The sequence below is a fragment of the Amblyomma americanum genome, chromosome 4 (assembly GCF_052857255.1).
Source record: "Amblyomma americanum isolate KBUSLIRL-KWMA chromosome 4, ASM5285725v1, whole genome shotgun sequence".
Classification (NCBI taxonomy): domain Eukaryota; kingdom Metazoa; phylum Arthropoda; class Arachnida; order Ixodida; family Ixodidae; genus Amblyomma; species Amblyomma americanum.
In genome coordinates this window covers 95,334,928-95,358,636 of record NC_135500.1, presented here as the reverse complement: position 1 = coordinate 95,358,636, position 23,709 = coordinate 95,334,928, and the positions used below count along the sequence as shown (strand labels likewise).

At 51.1% G+C, this 23,709-nt stretch overlaps 1 protein-coding gene, 13 non-coding genes and 11 pseudogenes across 14 annotated transcripts in view; 1 reads left to right on the top strand and 24 right to left on the bottom strand.

The window, feature by feature from the left end:
- Window positions 1–1,778: 1,778 nt before the first annotated feature.
- The window catches only part of LOC144129683 (uncharacterized), a 42,647-nt gene continuing 20,716 nt past the window's right edge, over window positions 1,779–23,709 (top strand). The window contains exon 1 of the mRNA XM_077663784.1: window positions 1,779–1,925. Within this exon, the coding sequence (XP_077519910.1) occupies window positions 1,798–1,925 (128 nt within the window). The 5' untranslated portion in view covers window positions 1,779–1,797. The remainder of the gene's footprint in view (window positions 1,926–23,709) is intronic.
- On the bottom strand, window positions 4,693–4,811 carry LOC144130623 (5S ribosomal RNA; annotated as a pseudogene).
- Window positions 5,707–5,825, bottom strand: LOC144130622 (5S ribosomal RNA; annotated as a pseudogene).
- LOC144130935 (5S ribosomal RNA) lies at window positions 6,721–6,839 on the bottom strand. The gene has a single exon (XR_013314361.1). It is a non-coding gene; the product is annotated as a 5S ribosomal RNA (ribosomal RNA).
- On the bottom strand, window positions 7,404–7,522 carry LOC144130621 (5S ribosomal RNA; annotated as a pseudogene).
- LOC144130619 (5S ribosomal RNA) lies at window positions 8,419–8,537 on the bottom strand (annotated as a pseudogene).
- On the bottom strand, window positions 9,433–9,551 carry LOC144130618 (5S ribosomal RNA; annotated as a pseudogene).
- On the bottom strand, window positions 10,447–10,565 carry LOC144130934 (5S ribosomal RNA). Its single transcript, XR_013314360.1, has one exon. It is a non-coding gene; the product is annotated as a 5S ribosomal RNA (ribosomal RNA).
- Window positions 11,130–11,248, bottom strand: LOC144130617 (5S ribosomal RNA; annotated as a pseudogene).
- On the bottom strand, window positions 12,145–12,263 carry LOC144130616 (5S ribosomal RNA; annotated as a pseudogene).
- On the bottom strand, window positions 13,158–13,276 carry LOC144130933 (5S ribosomal RNA). The gene has a single exon (XR_013314359.1). It is a non-coding gene; the product is annotated as a 5S ribosomal RNA (ribosomal RNA).
- Window positions 13,843–13,961, bottom strand: LOC144130932 (5S ribosomal RNA). The gene has a single exon (XR_013314358.1). It is a non-coding gene; the product is annotated as a 5S ribosomal RNA (ribosomal RNA).
- LOC144130930 (5S ribosomal RNA) lies at window positions 14,528–14,646 on the bottom strand. Its single transcript, XR_013314357.1, has one exon. It is a non-coding gene; the product is annotated as a 5S ribosomal RNA (ribosomal RNA).
- Window positions 15,210–15,320, bottom strand: LOC144130653 (5S ribosomal RNA; annotated as a pseudogene).
- On the bottom strand, window positions 15,885–16,003 carry LOC144130615 (5S ribosomal RNA; annotated as a pseudogene).
- LOC144130613 (5S ribosomal RNA) lies at window positions 16,899–17,017 on the bottom strand (annotated as a pseudogene).
- On the bottom strand, window positions 17,913–18,031 carry LOC144130929 (5S ribosomal RNA). The gene has a single exon (XR_013314356.1). It is a non-coding gene; the product is annotated as a 5S ribosomal RNA (ribosomal RNA).
- On the bottom strand, window positions 18,598–18,716 carry LOC144130535 (5S ribosomal RNA). The gene has a single exon (XR_013314145.1). It is a non-coding gene; the product is annotated as a 5S ribosomal RNA (ribosomal RNA).
- Window positions 19,283–19,401, bottom strand: LOC144130928 (5S ribosomal RNA). Its single transcript, XR_013314355.1, has one exon. It is a non-coding gene; the product is annotated as a 5S ribosomal RNA (ribosomal RNA).
- Window positions 19,968–20,086, bottom strand: LOC144131269 (5S ribosomal RNA). Its single transcript, XR_013314685.1, has one exon. It is a non-coding gene; the product is annotated as a 5S ribosomal RNA (ribosomal RNA).
- LOC144130927 (5S ribosomal RNA) lies at window positions 20,653–20,771 on the bottom strand. The gene has a single exon (XR_013314354.1). It is a non-coding gene; the product is annotated as a 5S ribosomal RNA (ribosomal RNA).
- Window positions 21,335–21,450, bottom strand: LOC144130627 (5S ribosomal RNA; annotated as a pseudogene).
- Window positions 22,017–22,135, bottom strand: LOC144130925 (5S ribosomal RNA). Its single transcript, XR_013314351.1, has one exon. It is a non-coding gene; the product is annotated as a 5S ribosomal RNA (ribosomal RNA).
- LOC144130924 (5S ribosomal RNA) lies at window positions 22,702–22,820 on the bottom strand. Its single transcript, XR_013314350.1, has one exon. It is a non-coding gene; the product is annotated as a 5S ribosomal RNA (ribosomal RNA).
- On the bottom strand, window positions 23,387–23,505 carry LOC144130923 (5S ribosomal RNA). Its single transcript, XR_013314349.1, has one exon. It is a non-coding gene; the product is annotated as a 5S ribosomal RNA (ribosomal RNA).

The window sequence follows — 23,709 nt, the reverse complement described above, 5'->3', positions numbered from 1 at the left end:
ACCTCCGAATGCTTCCCCATTACGACGCGAAACCCAGGAACGGGTTCTTAACAGCTGTCGGTGCAAGGTACAGCCTTTCTCGAAAGTTTAGGACTCAACGGGCCGGCTTCGAGATTATGTTGTGTGAATCTTTATCAATCGCCAGCTTTTCTCACATCTTCATTGTTCTCAGAGAGCAACTCTCATCCTCACCCTTCCGAAAACTGAGTCTTGCTCGGATGCTGCATGAACCCGAATACATGACTAAAAGCGAACTCCCTAAGCTCTACTTCTGACGAATTGCTAGGCAGTATGCGGTCATAAAAGCTTAGAATGACGAGAATTGAAGGCGCAGGCTGCTTTGCCAAGCAATCCAGCCAGAAAATTCCGAGCACCAGGCCATGGTATAAGCTTGTACCCATTTGGAGAAACCGGTGGGTACCCAGCCGGCAGTGGGAGTTGAACCCACTACCTACTGAAGCCGAGGCGGCTACAGTATATCAAGGCCAGTTTTGTTATTGTGTTTCTCTGGTTTCGCTGAGCTTAGTAGCAACAGCAAAGTCTTTGTCCTCCTCCTTTTACATGGATCTGGGGCCTCCATTTCGTGAAGAATCACAAAACCATATTAATGCGACAGAATTAGGAGGCCGATGAATGCGAATATTGTTTGGCGGTATTGGCATGTGTGTGAAGCGCCTATCTGCTAGGTGATATTTAGAGAGATTTTGCTCTCTCCACCCGCCCCTTGTCAACCGTCCCCATCTCCATTTGTTGGAGAGAAGAGGCAGACGCCGGAAAAAGAATGACTCAGCGAAAATGAAAATGACTAAGCAGAAAGTTACTCGGACAACAGCACGCCTGCGTGCAAAATATAGAGCCTCCAGAAGAACTCTGCAAAAGTTACACTTGCGGGAGCTGTTTCTTGTCGCATTGCTCGGGAAGGGCAACCTGGGTCTCACAAGCTCCACAGGTGGCTGTGTTTAAAACAGCCGCCTGCCAGTGCAGTAGCAGTGCAGTCTAACAATGTGACAGATTCTGCGTTGTTGCGTAGTCGGAAACGGAATAGAATGAGAACTGCAATAGATTGGCGAGTGAAAGAAGAATGATATCGCATTTCCTCCGCATCAAAGCGAATTTATCCCCCCCCCCCCCGAATTTTTTTCTGTTCTTGCAGCAACCGCGATAACCCACAGCGACAGTGAAAAAATGAAAGCCTTTAGCCTTTATCATTAGGGTGCCGCGTTCTAATCACGAACTGACCACCCCCAACAAACATAGAGCTTTTACAAGCTAGAAAGGACCAAAAACGGAAATGCAGATGCCGCCATCAGCGACCGATAGTGCATGCAAGTATAATTAGTGCGTCGACACCGATATTTGTGCGCGGATTTCAAAAGCTACGATACACCGCCATTCACTTCGAAACGGTGGCAACCCATCTTTTTCGGTACAAGGACGTTACGGGTTCTAACCCCCTGGCGGGAAGCTATTTAAATCCAATTCTTCTGGCAATAAATGGGCATTTTGTTGCAGAAAAAAACTTCAGCGTAGTCAGAAAAAACCAAGGAATTAATTTCCCTTGAGAACAACACCTCGACGGAGTGGTCCTCAGTGTCCCTTGATGAGTTGCACACAGTGGCGACATGTTATCCTCATCTCAAAAAGAATTCTCAGCATGCTATTATTCGCAACCTGTGTACGAGTACAAGAAAGAGAAAGAAATCCGAAACGGCGCGTTCCCGGCCCCCGAGGAGTCGACGAAGAAGATCGTCGCTTCTACGTGCACGAGTGTACGCTCGGCTCTAAGGACCATGCGCCATGGACGCCGCCCCTAACGCGAACACCGGCGCTGTCGAGTCAACCCGGCCCGGGCGCAATGGGAAACATCACAAGAAGCATAAGAGGTCTCACGGCGAGAAGTCGTCCACCAGCAAGGAGAGCGGCAAGTAAGCCATTGCCCTGAAGAACCGTCCCCTGTCGGTGCGCTTCCCTCTTCCATGAGCCCTTTGCTGCCATCCCCGCTCAGCTATAGCGCTAACAAAGATGCATGTGCAGGCCCAGCGGCATATTAAACATGTCAGGCACAGCCACTCACCTCTAAATCTGATGTTTTGCGTTCTTAACCAGTAAGCGGGACACGGACACCGTGCCAGCCATTCATCTCTCAAGACTGCGGCACTCAGTGGGGAGAGGCTAGGACACTTAAGGAAGAAACAGCAAGACCAGTTAGCTATAGAAAGGATCGAATCCATTTAATTACGTAGAGCACGTTCTGCGGAGGGAACGGCAGCCGAGTCATAATGTATCGTAACCGAAAACCGAAGCGCTTAAATGTGCAAAAAATGTTTTGCAGGTGCATGGGCTTTGTTGGCCATCCAATTTAAGATAAGTTGTTGGTGGCCAGCCCTCTTTTAAGTGGTGGATAAAAACAATGTAAAGGCCTAGAAGAGTGGCAGGAGAAAATGCGCTCTCTGGTATCCTCTTTCCGTTGCCCATGCAAACGGAACTGGCCCATAAATGCAGCCTTAATGAAAGCTATTGTTCTCGGCATTTCGCATCGTGCTAAGCCGAGTGTATGGGAATCTTTCCGGGGAAGCCGGGCGGTCGCTTTTCAGTTTTGCCGCAAGCACGCGTGCACGGAATTTCGCGTCCGCACGTACGTGCATTGCCAGTGGGAATTTGTTATTTATAACAATATCGCGTGACCTCCTATAGTTGCACGAGGCATATCGGATAATTGATATAACTAAGAGGCAGAAAAAGCGTTAGAGACGATAAAAAATGCAAAAGAAGTGCCATCAGCACTCGGTGTTCCCAGGTGGTCTCCCTCCCAAGTACTGACCGAGCCCAATGCTGCTTAGCTTCGGTGATCGGACGAGAGCCGGCGTATTCAAAATAAGAGAGGGCTGAGGGGGCAGCCCTGACGCACTGAACGCTGCACGCTAATGGGGGCCCCCAAGCATTTGTTAACAATCAATCTTGTCGTGCAGTTTCGATACGCCAGGGCTACACCCTCGCGGATAACTGAACCGACATTCACATGGTCTAAAACGGAAAACAAGATTTCATGAGAAACACAATCAAAAGCTTTTTCGAGATCAATCTGAAGCATGGCCACCCGCCCATTAATTGCATCGCAGGTTTCAAGTACACTGCGTGCTTTGTGAATGTTGGAAAAAATCGATCGCCCTTTTATTCTACATGTCTGGTGGGGTCCAACAATTTCCTTTATCACTGTCTGTAGTCTTCGCGCCAATACCTTCATAAAAATTTTGTAGTCCACATTAGTGAGTGCTATCGGTCGATATGCGGTAACAGATTTTAATTTCTCTATATCATCAGTTTTCGGTATGAGTACCGTATGGGAGGTCCCAAAAGACGGAGGCAAAAAGTTTATTCCATAGGCTTCGTTAAACATTGTACATAGCACCGGGGCAATTTCATGCTTAAATTCTTTATAAAATGCCGCACTGAATCCATCTGGTCCTGGTGATTTTCCGAGGTTTAATTCATCTATCGCATGCCCTACTTCGTTTTCAGTTATTTCTAGTTCCATTTTCTTTTTCCTTTCTTCGTCCAGCCGTGGCATTGCACCAAGAAACTGATGCTTAAATGCAACTGCGTCTGCCGGATGCCACGAAAAAAGCCTCTGGTAGAATTGTGTAAAGGCTGCTTCGATGTGGTCATTGTCTGCCGATAAGATACCCCCCCCCCCCCCATTCTATTTTATCGATGTGATTACTTTCAGCGTGGGCTTTTTCTAAACCGAGAGCACGTTTTGATGGCGCTTCGCCAGCAGCTGTGTCTTCCGCCCTCGCCCTCACCAGTGCTCCGCGATAACGCCGTTCTTCCATGAGCTCTATCTTTTGCTTGGTTTTCCTGACATCTTCAATCCATTTCCCAGGCGCCTTGCATTCCTGCTTCAGCAACGTTTCCAGTAGTGCTTTTAACTCAGCTTCGTCTTGTTTTTCCTTATACCGTATACAAGTGGCCCTTTCTATTGCTTTGATTTTTAAAGATTCTTTGCTTAACTCCCACTGCTGCCATATCTTCAGGTTCTTGCACGGGTTTATTTTTCCTATTTCATCCTTTACTGCTCGGTAGTAGACATCGTCGCGAAGAAGCGTGTTGTTTGGTATGGCTGATGGTGAGAAATACACTTTTCGAAGCGTTTATGTAGTGTATGCAGCCGCTCCCGAATGCAAAACTTCGCACGAATACTTCCCTCACTCGTGGCAGCAGGCGCCGAGCGTGCAATTACGTGCCCAGGGCTTTTCTCAGCCGTTCCTGCGATCGTAACGCACTGCGGCATGCATCGAAAGAGCAGCGGGTGCAAGCCTGCGCTGTTGACACATGGACCGGGCAAGGAATGCGTGTCGACTATATCGATGAACGCTAATTGTGCGCTAATGCGCAGTCTTATGCGCTAACTGGGCCTCCCTGTTATCTAGGCGCATTGCCGAGTTTGATCTGCACTGTACACGCCGCCGTAGACGTCAGAATGACAGCCGGGAAGCCGGGCGGTCGCTTTTCAGTTTTGCCGCAAGCACGCGTGCACGGAATTTCGCGTCCGCACGTACGTACATTGCCAGTGGGAATTTGTTATTTATGACAATATCGCGAAACCTCCTATAGTTGCACGAGGCATATCGGATAATTGATATAACTATGAGGCAAAAAAAGCGTTAGAGACGATAAAAAATGCAAAAGAAGTGCCATCAGCACTCGGTGTTCCCAGGTGGTCTCCCTCCCAAGTACTGACCGAGCCCAATGCTGCCTAGCTTCGGTGATCGGACGAGAACCGGCGTATTCAGCATGGTATGGCCGATTTTTTTTTCTTTATTGCCTGGCTTTGACTCATAACATTTACACAAAAAACACTCAACAAAAAACACACAAAACGCTATGTACATACGACACTGTCGTGGTCAGCCATCATGAGTCTGGCTTCGTCATACTAAAATTCACGAAGCATACAGAGCGGCTCTAGCCTCGAGAGCCACTCGGGAGGCTCCGCAGCTGCTTTCTGGATGGCCAGAAAGCAGTCCATTCTTTCCCGAAAATAAATTCGGGCAGGTCGTGCGTCTTTGTCACAATAATAGCCTGCCATTCTGGAGCGCCATATACTGTGGAGGCCCAAGAGCATGGTATGGCCGATGGCGAGAAATACACTTTTCAAAGCGTTTATGTAGTGTATGCAGCCGCTCCCGAATGCAAAACTTCGCACGAATACTTCCCTCACTCGTGGCAGCAGGCGCCGAGCGTGCAATTACGTGCCCTGGGCTTTTCTCAGCCGTTCCCGCGATCGTAACGCACTGCGGCATGCATCGAAAGAGCAGCGGGAGCAAGCCTGTGCTGTTGACACATGGACCGGGCAAGGAATGCGTGTCGACTATATCGATGAACGCTAATTGTGCGCTAATGCGCAGTCTTATGCGCTAACTGGGCCTCCCTGTTATCTAGGCGCATTGCCGAGTTTGATCTGCACTGTACACGCCGCCGTAGACGTCAGAATGACAGCCGGGAAGCCGGGCGGTCGCTTTTCAGTTTTGCCGCAAGCACGCGTGCACGGAATTTCGCGTCCGCACGTACGTACATTGCCAGTGGGAATTTGTTATTTATGACAATATCGTGAAACCTCCTATAGTTGCACGAGGCATATCGGATAATTGATATAACTCTGAGGCAAAAAAATAACCGTTAGAGACGAAAAAAATGCAAAAGAAGTGCCATCAGCACTCGGTGTTCCCAGGTGGTCTCCCTCCCAAGTACTGACCGAGCCCAATGCTGCCTAGCTTCGGTGATCGGACGAGAACCGGCGTATTCAGCATGGTATGGCCGATTTTTTTTTCTTTATTGCCTGGCTTTGACTCATAACATTTACACAAAAAACACTCAACAAAAAACACACAAAACGCTATGTACATACGACACTGTCGTGGTCAGCCATCATGAGTCTGGCTTCGTCATACTAAAATTCACGAAGCATACAGAGCGGCTCTAGCCTCGAGAGCCACTCGGGAGGCTCCGCAGCTGCTTTCTGGATGGCCAGAAAGCAGTCCATTCTTTCCCGAAAATAAATTCGGGCAGGTCGTGCGTCTTTGTCACAATAATAGCCTGCCATTCTGGAGCGCCATATACTGTGGAGGCCCAAGAGCATGGTATGGCCGATGGCGAGAAATACACTTTTCAAAGCGTTTATGTAGTGTATGCAGCCGCTCCCGAATGCAAAACTTCGCACGAATACTTCCCTCACTCGTGGCAGCAGGCGCCGAGCGTGCAATTACGTGCCCTGGGCTTTTCTCAGCCGTTCCCGCGATCGTAACGCACTGCGGCATGCATCGAAAGAGCAGCGGGAGCAAGCCTGTGCTGTTGACACATGGACCGGGCAAGGAATGCGTGTCGACTATATCGATGAACGCTAATTGTGCGCTAATGCGCAGTCTTATGCGCTAACTGGGCCTCTCTGTTATCTAGGCGCATTGCCGAGTTTGATCTGCACTGTACACGCCGCCGTAGACGTCAGAATGACAGCCGGGAAGCCGGGCGGTCGCTTTTCAGTTTTGCCGGAAGCACGCGTGCACGGAATTTCGCGTCCGCACGTACGTACATTGCCAGTGGGAATTTGTTATTTATGACAATATCGCGAAACCTCCTATAGTTGCACGAGGCATATCGGATAACTGATATAACTATGAGGCAAAAAAAAAACCGTTAGAGACGAAAAAAATGCAAAAGAAGTGCCATCAGCACTCGGTGTTCCCAGGTGGTCTCCCTCCCAAGTACTGACCGAGCCCAATGCTGCTTAGCTTCGGTGATCGGACGAGAACCGGCGTATTCAGCATGGTATGGCCGATGGCGAGGAATGCACTTTTCGAAGCGCTTATGTAGTGTATGCAGCCGCTCCCGAATGCAAAACTTCGCACGAATACTTCCCTCACTCGTGGCAGCAGGCGCCGAGCGTGCAATTACGTGCCCTGGGCTTTTCTCAGCCGTTCCCGCGATCGTAACGCACTGCGGCATGCATCGAAAGAGCAGCGGGAGCAAGCCTGTGCTGTTGACACATGGACCGGGCAAGGAATGCGTGTCGACTATATCGATGAACGCTAATTGTGCGCTAATGCGCAGTCTTATGCGCTAACTGGGCCTCTCTGTTATCTAGGCGCATTGCCGAGTTTGATCTGCACTGTACACGCCGCCGTAGACGTCAGAATGACAGCCGGGAAGCCGGGCGGTCGCTTTTCAGTTTTGCCGGAAGCACGCGTGCACGGAATTTCGCGTCCGCACGTACGTACATTGCCAGTGGGAATTTGTTATTTATGACAATATCGCGAAACCTCCTATAGTTGCACGAGGCATATCGGATAATTGATATAACTATGAGGCAAAAAAAGCGTTAGAGACGATAAAAAATGCAAAAGAAGTGCCATCAGCACTCGGTGTTCCCAGGTGGTCTCCCTCCCAAGTACTGACCGAGCCCAATGCTGCCTAGCTTCGGTGATCGGACGAGAACCGGCGTATTCAGCATGGTATGGCCGATTTTTTTTTTCTTTATTGCCTGGCTTTGACTCATAACATTTACACAAAAAACACTCAACAAAAAACACACAAAACGCTATGTACATACGACACTGTCGTGGTCAGCCATCATGAGTCTGGCTTCGTCATACTAAAATTCACGAAGCATACAGAGCGGCTCTAGCCTCGAGAGCCACTCGGGAGGCTCCGCAGCTGCTTTCTGGATGGCCAGAAAGCAGTCCATTCTTTCCCGAAAATAAATTCGGGCAGGTCGTGCGTCTTTGTCACAATAATAGCCTGCCATTCTGGAGCGCCATATACTGTGGAGGCCCAAGAGCATGGTATGGCCGATGGCGAGAAATACACTTTTCAAAGCGTTTATGTAGTGTATGCAGCCGCTCCCGAATGCAAAACTTCGCACGAATACTTCCCTCACTCGTGGCAGCAGGCGCCGAGCGTGCAATTACGTGCCCTGGGCTTTTCTCAGCCGTTCCCGCGATCGTAACGCACTGCGGCATGCATCGAAAGAGCAGCGGGAGCAAGCCTGTGCTGTTGACACATGGACCGGGCAAGGAATGCGTGTCGACTATATCGATGAACGCTAATTGTGCGCTAATGCGCAGTCTTATGCGCTAACTGGGCCTCCCTGTTATCTAGGCGCATTGCCGAGTTTGATCTGCACTGTACACGCCGCCGTAGACGTCAGAATGACAGCCGGGAAGCCGGGCGGTCGCTTTTCAGTTTTGCCGCAAGCACGCGTGCACGGAATTTCGCGTCCGCACGTACGTACATTGCCAGTGGGAATTTGTTATTTATGACAATATCGCGAAACCTCCTATAGTTGCACGAGGCATATCGGATAATTGATATAACTCTGAGGCAAAAAAATAACCGTTAGAGACGAAAAAAATGCAAAAGAAGTGCCATCAGCACTCGGTGTTCCCAGGTGGTCTCCCTCCCAAGTACTGACCGAGCCCAATGCTGCCTAGCTTCGGTGATCGGACGAGAACCGGCGTATTCAGCATGGTATGGCCGATTTTTTTTTCTTTATTGCCTGGCTTTGACTCATAACATTTACACAAAAAACACTCAACAAAAAACACACAAAACGCTATGTACATACGACACTGTCGTGGTCAGCCATCATGAGTCTGGCTTCGTCATACTAAAATTCACGAAGCATACAGAGCGGCTCTAGCCTCGAGAGCCACTCGGGAGGCTCCGCAGCTGCTTTCTGGATGGCCAGAAAGCAGTCCATTCTTTCCCGAAAATAAATTCGGGCAGGTCGTGCGTCTTTGTCACAATAATAGCCTGCCATTCTGGAGCGCCATATACTGTGGAGGCCCAAGAGCATGGTATGGCCGATGGCGAGAAATACACTTTTCAAAGCGTTTATGTAGTGTATGCAGCCGCTCCCGAATGCAAAACTTCGCACGAATACTTCCCTCACTCGTGGCAGCAGGCGCCGAGCGTGCAATTACGTGCCCTGGGCTTTTCTCAGCCGTTCCCGCGATCGTAACGCACTGCGGCATGCATCGAAAGAGCAGCGGGAGCAAGCCTGTGCTGTTGACACATGGACCGGGCAAGGAATGCGTGTCGACTATATCGATGAACGCTAATTGTGCGCTAATGCGCAGTCTTATGCGCTAACTGGGCCTCCCTGTTATCTAGGCGCATTGCCGAGTTTGATCTGCACTGTACACGCCGCCGTAGACGTCAGAATGACAGCCGGGAAGCCGGGCGGTCGCTTTTCAGTTTTGCCGCAAGCACGCGTGCACGGAATTTCGCGTCCGCACGTACGTACATTGCCAGTGGGAATTTGTTATTTATGACAATATCGTGAAACCTCCTATAGTTGCACGAGGCATATCGGGTAATTGATATAACTCTGAGGCAAAAAAATAACCGTTAGAGACGAAAAAAATGCAAAAGAAGTGCCATCAGCACTCGGTGTTCCCAGGTGGTCTCCCTCCCAAGTACTGACCGAGCCCAATGCTGCCTAGCTTCGGTGATCGGACGAGAACCGGCGTATTCAGCATGGTATGGCCGATTTTTTTTTCTTTATTGCCTGGCTTTGACTCATAACATTTACACAAAAAACACTCAACAAAAAACACACAAAACGCTATGTACATACGACACTGTCGTGGTCAGCCATCATGAGTCTGGCTTCGTCATACTAAAATTCACGAAGCATACAGAGCGGCTCTAGCCTCGAGAGCCACTCGGGAGGCTCCGCAGCTGCTTTCTGGATGGCCAGAAAGCAGTCCATTCTTTCCCGAAAATAAATTCGGGCAGGTCGTGCGTCTTTGTCACAATAATAGCCTGCCATTCTGGAGCGCCATATACTGTGGAGGCCCAAGAGCATGGTATGGCCGATGGCGAGAAATACACTTTTCAAAGCGTTTATGTAGTGTATGCAGCCGCTCCCGAATGCAAAACTTCGCACGAATACTTCCCTCACTCGTGGCAGCAGGCGCCGAGCGTGCAATTACGTGCCCTGGGCTTTTCTCAGCCGTTCCCGCGATCGTAACGCACTGCGGCATGCATCGAAAGAGCAGCGGGAGCAAGCCTGTGCTGTTGACACATGGACCGGGCAAGGAATGCGTGTCGACTATATCGATGAACGCTAATTGTGCGCTAATGCGCAGTCTTATGCGCTAACTGGGCCTCTCTGTTATCTAGGCGCATTGCCGAGTTTGATCTGCACTGTACACGCCGCCGTAGACGTCAGAATGACAGCCGGGAAGCCGGGCGGTCGCTTTTCAGTTTTGCCGGAAGCACGCGTGCACGGAATTTCGCGTCCGCACGTACGTACATTGCCAGTGGGAATTTGTTATTTATGACAATATCGCGAAACCTCCTATAGTTGCACGAGGCATATCGGATAACTGATATAACTATGAGGCAAAAAAAAAACCGTTAGAGACGAAAAAAATGCAAAAGAAGTGCCATCAGCACTCGGTGTTCCCAGGTGGTCTCCCTCCCAAGTACTGACCGAGCCCAATGCTGCTTAGCTTCGGTGATCGGACGAGAACCGGCGTATTCAGCATGGTATGGCCGATGGCGAGGAATGCACTTTTCGAAGCGCTTATGTAGTGTATGCAGCCGCTCCCGAATGCAAAACTTCGCACGAATACTTCCCTCACTCGTGGCAGCAGGCGCCGAGCGTGCAATTACGTGCCCTGGGCTTTTCTCAGCCGTTCCCGCGATCGTAACGCACTGCGGCATGCATCGAAAGAGCAGCGGGAGCAAGCCTGTGCTGTTGACACATGGACCGGGCAAGGAATGCGTGTCGACTATATCGATGAACGCTAATTGTGCGCTAATGCGCAGTCTTATGCGCTAACTGGGCCTCTCTGTTATCTAGGCGCATTGCCGAGTTTGATCTGCACTGTACACGCCGCCGTAGACGTCAGAATGACAGCCGGGAAGCCGGGCGGTCGCTTTTCAGTTTTGCCGGAAGCACGCGTGCACGGAATTTCGCGTCCGCACGTACGTACATTGCCAGTGGGAATTTGTTATTTATGACAATATCGCGAAACCTCCTATAGTTGCACGAGGCATATCGGATAATTGATATAACTATGAGGCAAAAAAAGCGTTAGAGACGATAAAAAATGCAAAAGAAGTGCCATCAGCACTCGGTGTTCCCAGGTGGTCTCCCTCCCAAGTACTGACCGAGCCCAATGCTGCCTAGCTTCGGTGATCGGACGAGAACCGGCGTATTCAGCATGGTATGGCCGATTTTTTTTTTCTTTATTGCCTGGCTTTGACTCATAACATTTACACAAAAAACACTCAACAAAAAACACACAAAACGCTATGTACATACGACACTGTCGTGGTCAGCCATCATGAGTCTGGCTTCGTCATACTAAAATTCACGAAGCATACAGAGCGGCTCTAGCCTCGAGAGCCACTCGGGAGGCTCCGCAGCTGCTTTCTGGATGGCCAGAAAGCAGTCCATTCTTTCCCGAAAATAAATTCGGGCAGGTCGTGCGTCTTTGTCACAATAATAGCCTGCCATTCTGGAGCGCCATATACTGTGGAGGCCCAAGAGCATGGTATGGCCGATGGCGAGAAATACACTTTTCAAAGCGTTTATGTAGTGTATGCAGCCGCTCCCGAATGCAAAACTTCGCACGAATACTTCCCTCACTCGTGGCAGCAGGCGCCGAGCGTGCAATTACGTGCCCTGGGCTTTTCTCAGCCGTTCCCGCGATCGTAACGCACTGCGGCATGCATCGAAAGAGCAGCGGGAGCAAGCCTGTGCTGTTGACACATGGACCGGGCAAGGAATGCGTGTCGACTATATCGATGAACGCTAATTGTGCGCTAATGCGCAGTCTTATGCGCTAACTGGGCCTCCCTGTTATCTAGGCGCATTGCCGAGTTTGATCTGCACTGTACACGCCGCCGTAGACGTCAGAATGACAGCCGGGAAGCCGGGCGGTCGCTTTTCAGTTTTGCCGCAAGCACGCGTGCACGGAATTTCGCGTCCGCACGTACGTACATTGCCAGTGGGAATTTGTTATTTATGACAATATCGCGAAACCTCCTATAGTTGCACGAGGCATATCGGATAATTGATATAACTCTGAGGCAAAAAAATAACCGTTAGAGACGAAAAAAATGCAAAAGAAGTGCCATCAGCACTCGGTGTTCCCAGGTGGTCTCCCTCCCAAGTACTGACCGAGCCCAATGCTGCCTAGCTTCGGTGATCGGACGAGAACCGGCGTATTCAGCATGGTATGGCCGATTTTTTTTTCTTTATTGCCTGGCTTTGACTCATAACATTTACACAAAAAACACTCAACAAAAAACACACAAAACGCTATGTACATACGACACTGTCGTGGTCAGCCATCATGAGTCTGGCTTCGTCATACTAAAATTCACGAAGCATACAGAGCGGCTCTAGCCTCGAGAGCCACTCGGGAGGCTCCGCAGCTGCTTTCTGGATGGCCAGAAAGCAGTCCATTCTTTCCCGAAAATAAATTCGGGCAGGTCGTGCGTCTTTGTCACAATAATAGCCTGCCATTCTGGAGCGCCATATACTGTGGAGGCCCAAGAGCATGGTATGGCCGATGGCGAGAAATACACTTTTCAAAGCGTTTATGTAGTGTATGCAGCCGCTCCCGAATGCAAAACTTCGCACGAATACTTCCCTCACTCGTGGCAGCAGGCGCCGAGCGTGCAATTACGTGCCCTGGGCTTTTCTCAGCCGTTCCCGCGATCGTAACGCACTGCGGCATGCATCGAAAGAGCAGCGGGAGCAAGCCTGTGCTGTTGACACATGGACCGGGCAAGGAATGCGTGTCGACTATATCGATGAACGCTAATTGTGCGCTAATGCGCAGTCTTATGCGCTAACTGGGCCTCTCTGTTATCTAGGCGCATTGCCGAGTTTGATCTGCACTGTACACGCCGCCGTAGACGTCAGAATGACAGCCGGGAAGCCGGGCGGTCGCTTTTCAGTTTTGCCGGAAGCACGCGTGCACGGAATTTCGCGTCCGCACGTACGTACATTGCCAGTGGGAATTTGTTATTTATGACAATATCGCGAAACCTCCTATAGTTGCACGAGGCATATCGGATAACTGATATAACTATGAGGCAAAAAAAAACCGTTAGAGACGAAAAAAATGCAAAAGAAGTGCCATCAGCACTCGGTGTTCCCAGGTGGTCTCCCTCCCAAGTACTGACCGAGCCCAATGCTGCTTAGCTTCGGTGATCGGACGAGAACCGGCGTATTCAGCATGGTATGGCCGATGGCGAGGAATGCACTTTTCGAAGCGCTTATGTAGTGTATGCAGCCGCTCCCGAATGCAAAACTTCGCACGAATACTTCCCTCACTCGTGGCAGCAGGCGCCGAGCGTGCAATTACGTGCCCTGGGCTTTTCTCAGCCGTTCCCGCGATCGTAACGCACTGCGGCATGCATCGAAAGAGCAGCGGGAGCAAGCCTGTGCTCTTGACACATGGACCGGGCAAGGAATGCGTGTCGACTATATCGATGAACGCTAATTGTGCGCTAATGCGCAGTCTTATGCGCTAACTGGGCCTCTCTGTTATCTAGGCGCATTGCCGAGTTTGATCTGCACTGTACACGCCGCCGTAGACGTCAGAATGACAGCCGGGAAGCCGGGCGGTCGCTTTTCAGTTTTGCCGGAAGCACGCGTGCACGGAATTTCGCGTCCGCACGTACGTACATTGCCAGTGGGAATTTGTTATTTATGACAATATCGCGAAACCTCCTATAGTTGCACGAGGCATATCGGATAACTGATATAACTATGAGGCAAAAAAAAAACCGTTAGAGACGAAAAAAATGCAAAAGAAGTGCCATCAGCACTCGGTGTTCCCAGGTGGTCTCCCTCCCAAGTACTGACCGAGCCCAATGCTGCTTAGCTTCGGTGATCGGACGAGAACCGGCGTATTCAGCATGGTATGGCCGATGGCGAGGAATGCACTTTTCGAAGCGCTTATGTAGTGTATGCAGCCGCTCCCGAATGCAAAACTTCGCACGAATACTTCCCTCACTCGTGGCAGCAGGCGCCGAGCGTGCAATTACGTGCCCTGGGCTTTTCTCAGCCGTTCCCGCGATCGTAACGCACTGCGGCATGCATCGAAAGAGCAGCGGGAGCAAGCCTGTGCTCTTGACACATGGACCGGGCAAGGAATGCGTGTCGACTATATCGATGAACGCTAATTGTGCGCTAATGCGCAGTCTTATGCGCTAACTGGGCCTCTCTGTTATCTAGGCGCATTGCCGAGTTTGATCTGCACTGTACACGCCGCCGTAGACGTCAGAATGACAGCCGGGAAGCCGGGCGGTCGCTTTTCAGTTTTGCCGGAAGCACGCGTGCACGGAATTTCGCGTCCGCACGTACGTACATTGCCAGTGGGAATTTGTTATTTATGACAATATCGCGAAACCTCCTATAGTTGCACGAGGCATATCGGATAACTGATATAACTATGAGGCAAAAAAAAAACCGTTAGAGACGAAAAAAATGCAAAAGAAGTGCCATCAGCACTCGGTGTTCCCAGGTGGTCTCCCTCCCAAGTACTGACCGAGCCCAATGCTGCTTAGCTTCGGTGATCGGACGAGAACCGGCGTATTCAGCATGGTATGGCCGATGGCGAGGAATGCACTTTTCGAAGCGCTTATGTAGTGTATGCAGCCGCTCCCGAATGCAAAACTTCGCACGAATACTTCCCTCACTCGTGGCAGCAGGCGCCGAGCGTGCAATTACGTGCCCTGGGCTTTTCTCAGCCGTTCCCGCGATCGTAACGCACTGCGGCATGCATCGAAAGAGCAGCGGGAGCAAGCCTGTGCTGTTGACACATGGACCGGGCAAGGAATGCGTGTCGACTATATCGATGAACGCTAATTGTGCGCTAATGCGCAGTCTTATGCGCTAACTGGGCCTCTCTGTTATCTAGGCGCATTGCCGAGTTTGATCTGCACTGTACACGCCGCCGTAGACGTCAGAATGACAGCCGGGAAGCCGGGCGGTCGCTTTTCAGTTTTGCCGGAAGCACGCGTGCACGGAATTTCGCGTCCGCACGTACGTACATTGCCAGTGGGAATTTATTTATGACAATATCGCGAAACCTCCTATAGTTGCACGAGGCATATCGGATAATTGATATAACTATAAGGCAAAAAAAAAACCGTTAGAGACGAAAAAAATGCAAAAGAAGTGCCATCAGCACTCGGTGTTCCCAGGTGGTTAGGTACTGACCGAGCCCAATGCTGCTTAGCTTCGGTGATCGGACGAGAACCGGCGTATTCAGCATGGTATGGCCGATGGCGAGGAATACACTTTTCGAAGCGCTTATGTAGTGTATGCAGCCGCTCCCGAATGCAAAACTTCGCACGAATACTTCCCTCACTCGTGGCAGCAGGCGCCGAGCGTGCAATTACGTGCCCTGGGCTTTTCTCAGCCGTTCCCGCGATCGTAACGCACTGCGGCATGCATCGAAAGAGCAGCGGGAGCAAGCCTGTGCTGTTGACACATGGACCGGGCAAGGAATGCGTGTCGACTATATCGATGAACGCTAATTGTGCGCTAATGCGCAGTCTTATGCGCTAACTGGGCCTCTCTGTTATCTAGGCGCATTGCCGAGTTTGATCTGCACTGTACACGCCGCCGTAGACGTCAGAATGACAGCCGGGAAGCCGGGCGGTCGCTTTTCAGTTTTGCCGGAAGCACGCGTGCACGGAATTTCGCGTCCGCACGTACGTACATTGCCAGTGGGAATTTGTTATTTATGACAATATCGCGAAACCTCCTATAGTTGCACGAGGCATATCGGATAATTGATATAACTATGAGGCAAAAAAAGCGTTAGAGACGATAAAAAATGCAAAAGAAGTGCCATCAGCACTCGGTGTTCCCAGGTGGTCTCCCTCCCAAGTACTGACCGAGCCCAATGCTGCCTAGCTTCGGTGATCGGACGAGAACCGGCGTATTCAGCATGGTATGGCCGATTTTTTTTTCTTTATTGCCTGGCTTTGACTCATAACATTTACACAAAAAACACTCAACAAAAAACACACAAAACGCTATGTACATACGACACTGTCGTGGTCAGCCATCATGAGTCTGGCTTCGTCATACTAAAATTCACGAAGCATACAGAGCGGCTCTAGCCTCGAGAGCCACTCGGGAGGCTCCGCAGCTGCTTTCTGGATGGCCAGAAAGCAGTCCATTCTTTCCCGAAAATAAATTCGGGCAGGTCGTGCGTCTTTGTCACAATAATAGCCTGCCATTCTGGAGCGCCATATACTGTGGAGGCCCAAGAGCATGGTATGGCCGATGGCGAGAAATACACTTTTCAAAGCGTTTATGTAGTGTATGCAGCCGCTCCCGAATGCAAAACTTCGCACGAATACTTCCCTCACTCGTGGCAGCAGGCGCCGAGCGTGCAATTACGTGCCCTGGGCTTTTCTCAGCCGTTCCCGCGATCGTAACGCACTGCGGCATGCATCGAAAGAGCAGCGGGAGCAAGCCTGTGCTGTTGACACATGGACCGGGCAAGGAATGCGTGTCGACTATATCGATGAACGCTAATTGTGCGCTAATGCGCAGTCTTATGCGCTAACTGGGCCTCCCTGTTATCTAGGCGCATTGCCGAGTTTGATCTGCACTGTACACGCCGCCGTAGACGTCAGAATGACAGCCGGGAAGCCGGGCGGTCGCTTTTCAGTTTTGCCGCAAGCACGCGTGCACGGAATTTCGCGTCCGCACGTACGTACATTGCCAGTGGGAATTTGTTATTTATGACAATATCGCGAAACCTCCTATAGTTGCACGAGGCATATCGGATAATTGATATAACTCTGAGGCAAAAAAATAACCGTTAGAGACGAAAAAAATGCAAAAGAAGTGCCATCAGCACTCGGTGTTCCCAGGTGGTCTCCCTCCCAAGTACTGACCGAGCCCAATGCTGCCTAGCTTCGGTGATCGGACGAGAACCGGCGTATTCAGCATGGTATGGCCGATTTTTTTTTCTTTATTGCCTGGCTTTGACTCATATCATTTACACAAAAAACACTCAACAAAAAACACACAAAACGCTATGTACATACGACACTGTCGTGGTCAGCCATCATGAGTCTGGCTTCGTCATACTAAAATTCACGAAGCATACAGAGCGGCTCTAGCCTCGAGAGCCACTCGGGAGGCTCCGCAGCTGCTTTCTGGATGGCCAGAAAGCAGTCCATTCTTTCCCGAAAATAAATTCGGGCAGGTCGTGCGTCTTTGTCACAATAATAGCCTGCCATTCTGGAGCGCCATATACTGTGGAGGCCCAAGAGCATGGTATGGCCGATGGCGAGAAATACACTTTTCAAAGCGTTTATGTAGTGTATGCAGCCGCTCCCGAATGCAAAACTTCGCACGAATACTTCCCTCACTCGTGGCAGCAGGCGCCGAGCGTGCAATTACGTGCCCTGGGCTTTTCTCAGCCGTTCCCGCGATCGTAACGCACTGCGGCATGCATCGAAAGAGCAGCGGGAGCAAGCCTGTGCTGTTGACACATGGACCGGGCAAGGAATGCGTGTCGACTATATCGATGAACGCTAATTGTGCGCTAATGCGCAGTCTTATGCGCTAACTGGGCCTCTCTGTTATCTAGGCGCATTGCCGAGTTTGATCTGCCCTGTACACGCCGCCGTAGACGTCAGAATGACAGCCGGGAAGCCGGGCGGTGGCTTTTCAGTTTTGCCGGAAGCACGCGTGCACGGAATTTCGCGTCCGCACGTACGTACATTGCCAGTGGGAATTTGTTATTTATGACAATATCGCGAAACCTCCTATAGTTGCACGAGGCATATCGGATAATTGATATAACTATAAGGCAAAAAAAAAACCGTTAGAGACGAAAAAAATGCAAAAGAAGTGCCATCAGCACTCGGTGTTCCCAGGTGGTCTCCCTCCCAAGTACTGACCGAGCCCAATGCTGCTTAGCTTCGGTGATCGGACGAGAACCGGCGTATTCAGCATGGTATGGCCGATGGCGAGGAATACACTTTTCGAAGCGCTTATGTAGTGTATGCAGCCGCTCCCGAATGCAAAACTTCGCACGAATACTTCCCTCACTCGTGGCAGCAGGCGCCGAGCGTGCAATTACGTGCCCTGGGCTTTTCTCAGCCGTTCCCGCGATCGTAACGCACTGCGGCATGCATCGAAAGAGCAGCGGGAGCAAGCCTGTGCTGTTGACACATGGACCGGGCAAGGAATGCGTGTCGACTATATCGATGAACGCTAATTGTGCGCTAATGCGCAGTCTTATGCGCTAACTGGGCCTCTCTGTTATCTAGGCGCATTGCCGAGTTTGATCTGCACTGTACACGCCGCCGTAGACGTCAGAATGACAGCCGGGAAGCCGGGCGGTCGCTTTTCAGTTTTGCCGGAAGCACGCGTGCACGGAATTTCGCGTCCGCACGTACGTACATTGCCAGTGGGAATTTGTTATTTATGACAATATCGCGAAACCTCCTATAGTTGCACGAGGCATATCGGATAATTGATATAACTATAAGGCAAAAAAAAAACCGTTAGAGACGAAAAAAATGCAAAAGAAGTGCCATCAGCACTCGGTGTTCCCAGGTGGTCTCCCTCCCAAGTACTGACCGAGCCCAATGCTGCCTAGCTTCGGTGATCGGACGAGAACCGGCGTATTCAGCATGGTATGGCCAATGGCGAGGAATACACTTTTCGAAGCGCTTATGTAGTGTATGCAGCCGCTCCCGAATGCAAAACTTCGCACGAATACTTCCCTCACTCGTGGCAGCAGGCGCCGAGCGTGCAATTACGTGCCCTGGGCTTTTCTCAGCCGTTCCCGCGATCGTAACGCACTGCGGCATGCATCGAAAGAGCAGCGGGAGCAAGCCTGTGCTGTTGACACATGGACCGGGCAAGGAATGCGTGTCGACTATATCGATGAACGCTAATTGTGCGCTAATGCGCAGTCTTATGCGCTAACTGGGCCTCTCTGTTATCTAGGCGCATTGCCGAGTTTGATCTGCACTGTACACGCCGCCGTAGACGTCAGAATGACAGCCGGGAAGCCGGGCGGTCGCTTTTCAGTTTTGCCGGAAGCACGCGTGCACGGAATTTCGCGTCCGCACGTACGTACATTGCCAGTGGGAATTTGTTATTTATGACAATATCGCGAAACCTCCTATAGTTGCACGAGGCATATCGGATAATTGATATAACTATAAGGCAAAAAAAAAACCGTTAGAGACGAAAAAAATGCAAAAGAAGTGCCATCAGCACTCGGTGTTCCCAGGTGGTCTCCCTCCCAAGTACTGACCGAGCCCAATGCTGCTTAGCTTCGGTGATCGGACGAGAACCGGCGTATTCAGCATGGTATGGCCGATGGCGAGGAATACACTTTTCGAAGCGCTTATGTAGTGTATGCAGCCGCTCCCGAATGCAAAACTTCGCACGAATACTTCCCTCACTCGTGGCAGCAGGCGCCGAGCGTGCAATTACGTGCCCTGGGCTTTTCTCAGCCGTTCCCGCGATCGTAACGCACTGCGGCATGCATCGAAAGAGCAGCGGGAGCAAGCCTGTGCTGTTGACACATGGACCGGGCAAGGAATGCGTGTCGACTATATCGATGAACGCTAATTGTGCGCTAATGCGCAGTCTTATGCGCTAACTGGGCCTCTCTGTTATCTAGGCGCATTGCCGAGTTTGATCTGCACTGTACACGCCGCCGTAGACGTCAGAATGACAGCCGGGAAGCCGGGCGGTCGCTTTTCAGTTTTGCCGGAAGCACGCGTGCACGGAATTTCGCGTCCGCACGTACGTACATTGCCAGTGGGAATTTGTTATTTATGACAATATCGCGAAACCTCCTATAGTTGCACGAGGCATATCGGATAATTGATATAACTATAAGGCAAAAAAAAAACCGTTAGAGACGAAAAAAATGCAAAAGAAGTGCCATCAGCACTCGGTGTTCCCAGGTGGTCTCCCTCCCAAGTACTGACCGAGCCCAATGCTGCCTAGCTTCGGTGATCGGACGAGAACCGGCGTATTCAGCATGGTATGGCCGATGGCGAGGAATACACTTTTCGAAGCGCTTATGTAGTGTATGCAGCCGCTCCCGAATGCAAAACTTCGCACGAATACTTCCCTCACTCGTGGCAGCAGGCGCCGAGCGTGCAATTACGTGCCCTGGGCTTTTCTCAGCCGTTCCCGCGATCGTAACGCACTGCGGCATGCATCGAAAGAGCAGCGGGAGCAAGCCTGTGCTGTTGACACATGGACCGGGCAAGGAATGCGTGTCGACTATATCGATGAACGCTAATTGTGCGCTAATGCGCAGTCTTATGCGCTAACTGGGCCTCTCTGTTATCTAGGCGCATTGCCGAGTTTGATCTGCACTGTACACGCCGCCGTAGACGTCAGAATGACAGCCGGGAAGCCGGGCGGTCGCTTTTCAGTTTTGCCGGAAGCACGCGTGCACGGAATTTCGCGTCCGCACGTACGTACATTGCCAGTGGGAATTTGTTATTTATGACAATATCGCGAAACCTCCTATAGTTGCACGAGGCATATCGGATAACTGATATAACTATGAGGCAAAAAAAAAACCGTTAGAGACGAAAAAAATGCAAAAGAAGTGCCATCAGCACTCGGTGTTCCCAGGTGGTCTCCCTCCCAAGTACTGACCGAGCCCAATGCTGCTTAGCTTCGGTGATCGGACGAGAACCGGCGTATTCAGCATGGTATGGCCGATGGCGAGGAATGCACTTTTCGAAGCGCTTATGTAGTGTATGCAGCCGCTCCCGAATGCAAAACTTCGCACGAATACTTCCCTCACTCGTGGCAGCAGGCGCCGAGCGTGCAATTACGTGCCCTGGGCTTTTCTCAGCCGTTCCCGCGATCGTAACGCACTGCGGCATGCATCGAAAGAGCAGCGGGAGCAAGCCTGTGCTGTTGACACATGGACCGGGCAAGGAATGCGTGTCGACTATATCGATGAACGCTAATTGTGCGCTAATGCGCAGTCTTATGCGCTAACTGGGCCTCTCTGTTATCTAGGCGCATTGCCGAGTTTGATCTGCACTGTACACGCCGCCGTAGACGTCAGAATGACAGCCGGGAAGCCGGGCGGTCGCTTTTCAGTTTTGCCGGAAGCACGCGTGCACGGAATTTCGCGTCCGCACGTACGTACATTGCCAGTGGGAATTTGTTATTTATGACAATATCGCGAAACCTCCTATAGTTGCACGAGGCATATCGGATAATTGATAACTATAAGGCAAAAAAAAACCGTTAGAGACGAAAAAAATGCAAAAGAAGTGCCATCAGCACTCGGTGTTCCCAGGTCTCCCTCCCAAGTACTGACCGAGCCCAATGCTGCCTAGCTTCGGTGATCGGACGAGAACCGGCGTATTCAGCATGGTATGGCCGATGGCGAGGAATACACTTTTCGAAGCGCTTATGTAGTGTATGCAGCCGCTCCCGAATGCAAAACTTCGCACGAATACTTCCCTCACTCGTGGCAGCAGGCGCCGAGCGTGCAATTACGTGCCCTGGGCTTTTCTCAGCCGTTCCCGCGATCGTAACGCACTGCGGCATGCATCGAAAGAGCAGCGGGAGCAAGCCTGTGCTGTTGACACATGGACCGGGCAAGGAATGCGTGTCGACTATATCGATGAACGCTAATTGTGCGCTAATGCGCAGTCTTATGCGCTAACTGGGCCTCTCTGTTATCTAGGCGCATTGCCGAGTTTGATCTGCACTGTACACGCCGCCGTAGACGTCAGAATGACAGCCGGGAAGCCGGGCGGTCGCTTTTCAGTTTTGCCGGAAGCACGCGTGCACGGAATTTCGCGTCCGCACGTACGTACATTGCCAGTGGGAATTTGTTATTTATGACAATATCGCGAAACCTCCTATAGTTGCACGAGGCATATCGGATAATTGATATAACTATGAGGCAAAAAAAAAACCGTTAGAGACGAAAAAAATGCAAAAGAAGTGCCATCAGCACTCGGTGTTCCCAGGTGGTCTCCCTCCCAAGTACTGACCGAGCCCAATGCTGCTTAGCTTCGGTGATCGGACGAGAACCGGCGTATTCAGCATGGTATGGCCGATGGCGAGGAATACACTTTTCGAAGCGCTTATGTAGTGTATGCAGCCGCTCCCGAATGCAAAACTTCGCACGAATACTTCCCTCACTCGTGGCAGCAGGCGCCGAGCGTGCAATTACGTGCCCTGGGCTTTTCTCAGCCGTTCCCGCGATCGTAACGCACTGCGGCATGCATCGAAAGAGCAGCGGGAGCAAGCCTGTGCTGTTGACACATGGACCGGGCAAGGAATGCGTGTCGACTATATCGATGAACGCTAATTGTGCGCTAATGAGCAGTCTTATGCGCTAACTGGGCCTCCCTGTTATCTAGGCGCATTGCCGAGTTTGATCTGCACTGTACACGCCGCCGTAGACGTCAGAATGACAGCCGGGAAGCCGGGCGGTCGCTTTTCAGTTTTGCCGGAAGCACGCGTGCACGGAATTTCGCGTCCGCACGTACGTACATTGCCAGTGGGAATTTGTTATTTATGACAATATCGCGAAACCTCCTATAGTTGCACGAGGCATATCGGATAATTGATATAACTATGAGGCAAAAAAAAAACCGTTAGAGACGAAAAAAATGCAAAAGAAGTGCCATCAGCACTCGGTGTTCCCAGGTGGTCTCCCTCCCAAGTACTGACCGAGCCCAATGCTGCTTAGCTTCGGTGATCGGACGAGAACCGGCGTATTCAGCATGGTATGGCCGATGGCGAGGAATACACTTTTCGAAGCGCTTATGTAGTGTATGCAGCCGCTCCCGAATGCAAAACTTCGCACGAATACTTCCCTCACTCGTGGCAGCAGGCGCCGAGCGTGCAATTACGTGCCCTGGGCTTTTCTCAGCCGTTCCCGCGATCGTAACGCACTGCGGCATGCATCGAAAGAGCAGCGGGAGCAAGCCTGTGCTGTTGACACATGGACCGGGCAAGGAATGCGTGTCGACTATATCGATGAACGCTAATTGTGCGCTAATGCGCAGTCTTATGCGCTAACTGGGCCTCTCTGTTATCTAGGCGCTTTGCCGAGTTTGATCTGCACTGTACACGCCGCCGTAGACGTCAGAATGACAGCCGGGAAGCCGGGCGGTCGCTTTTCAGTTTTGCCGGAAGCACGCGTGCACGGAATTTCGCGTCCGCACGTACGTACATTGCCAGTGGGAATTTGTTATTTATGACAATATCGCGAAACCTCCTATAGTTGCACGAGGCATATCGGATAACTGATATAACTATGAGGCAAAAAAAAAACCGTTAGAGACGAAAAAAATGCAAAAGAAGTGCCATCAGCACTCGGTGTTCCCAGGTGGTCTCCCTCCCAAGTACTGACCGAGCCCAATGCTGCTTAGCTTCGGTGATCGGACGAGAACCGGCGTATTCAGCATGGTATGGCCGATGGCGAGGAATACACTTTTCGAAGCGCTTATGTAGTGTATGCAGCCGCTCCCGAATGCAAAACTTCGCACGAATACTTCCCTCACTCGTGGCAGCAGGCGCCGAGCGTGCAATTACGTGCCCTGGGCTTTTCTCAGCCGTTCCCGCGATCGTAACGCACTGCGGCATGCATCGAAAGAGCAGCGGGAGCAAGCCTGTGCTGTTGACAC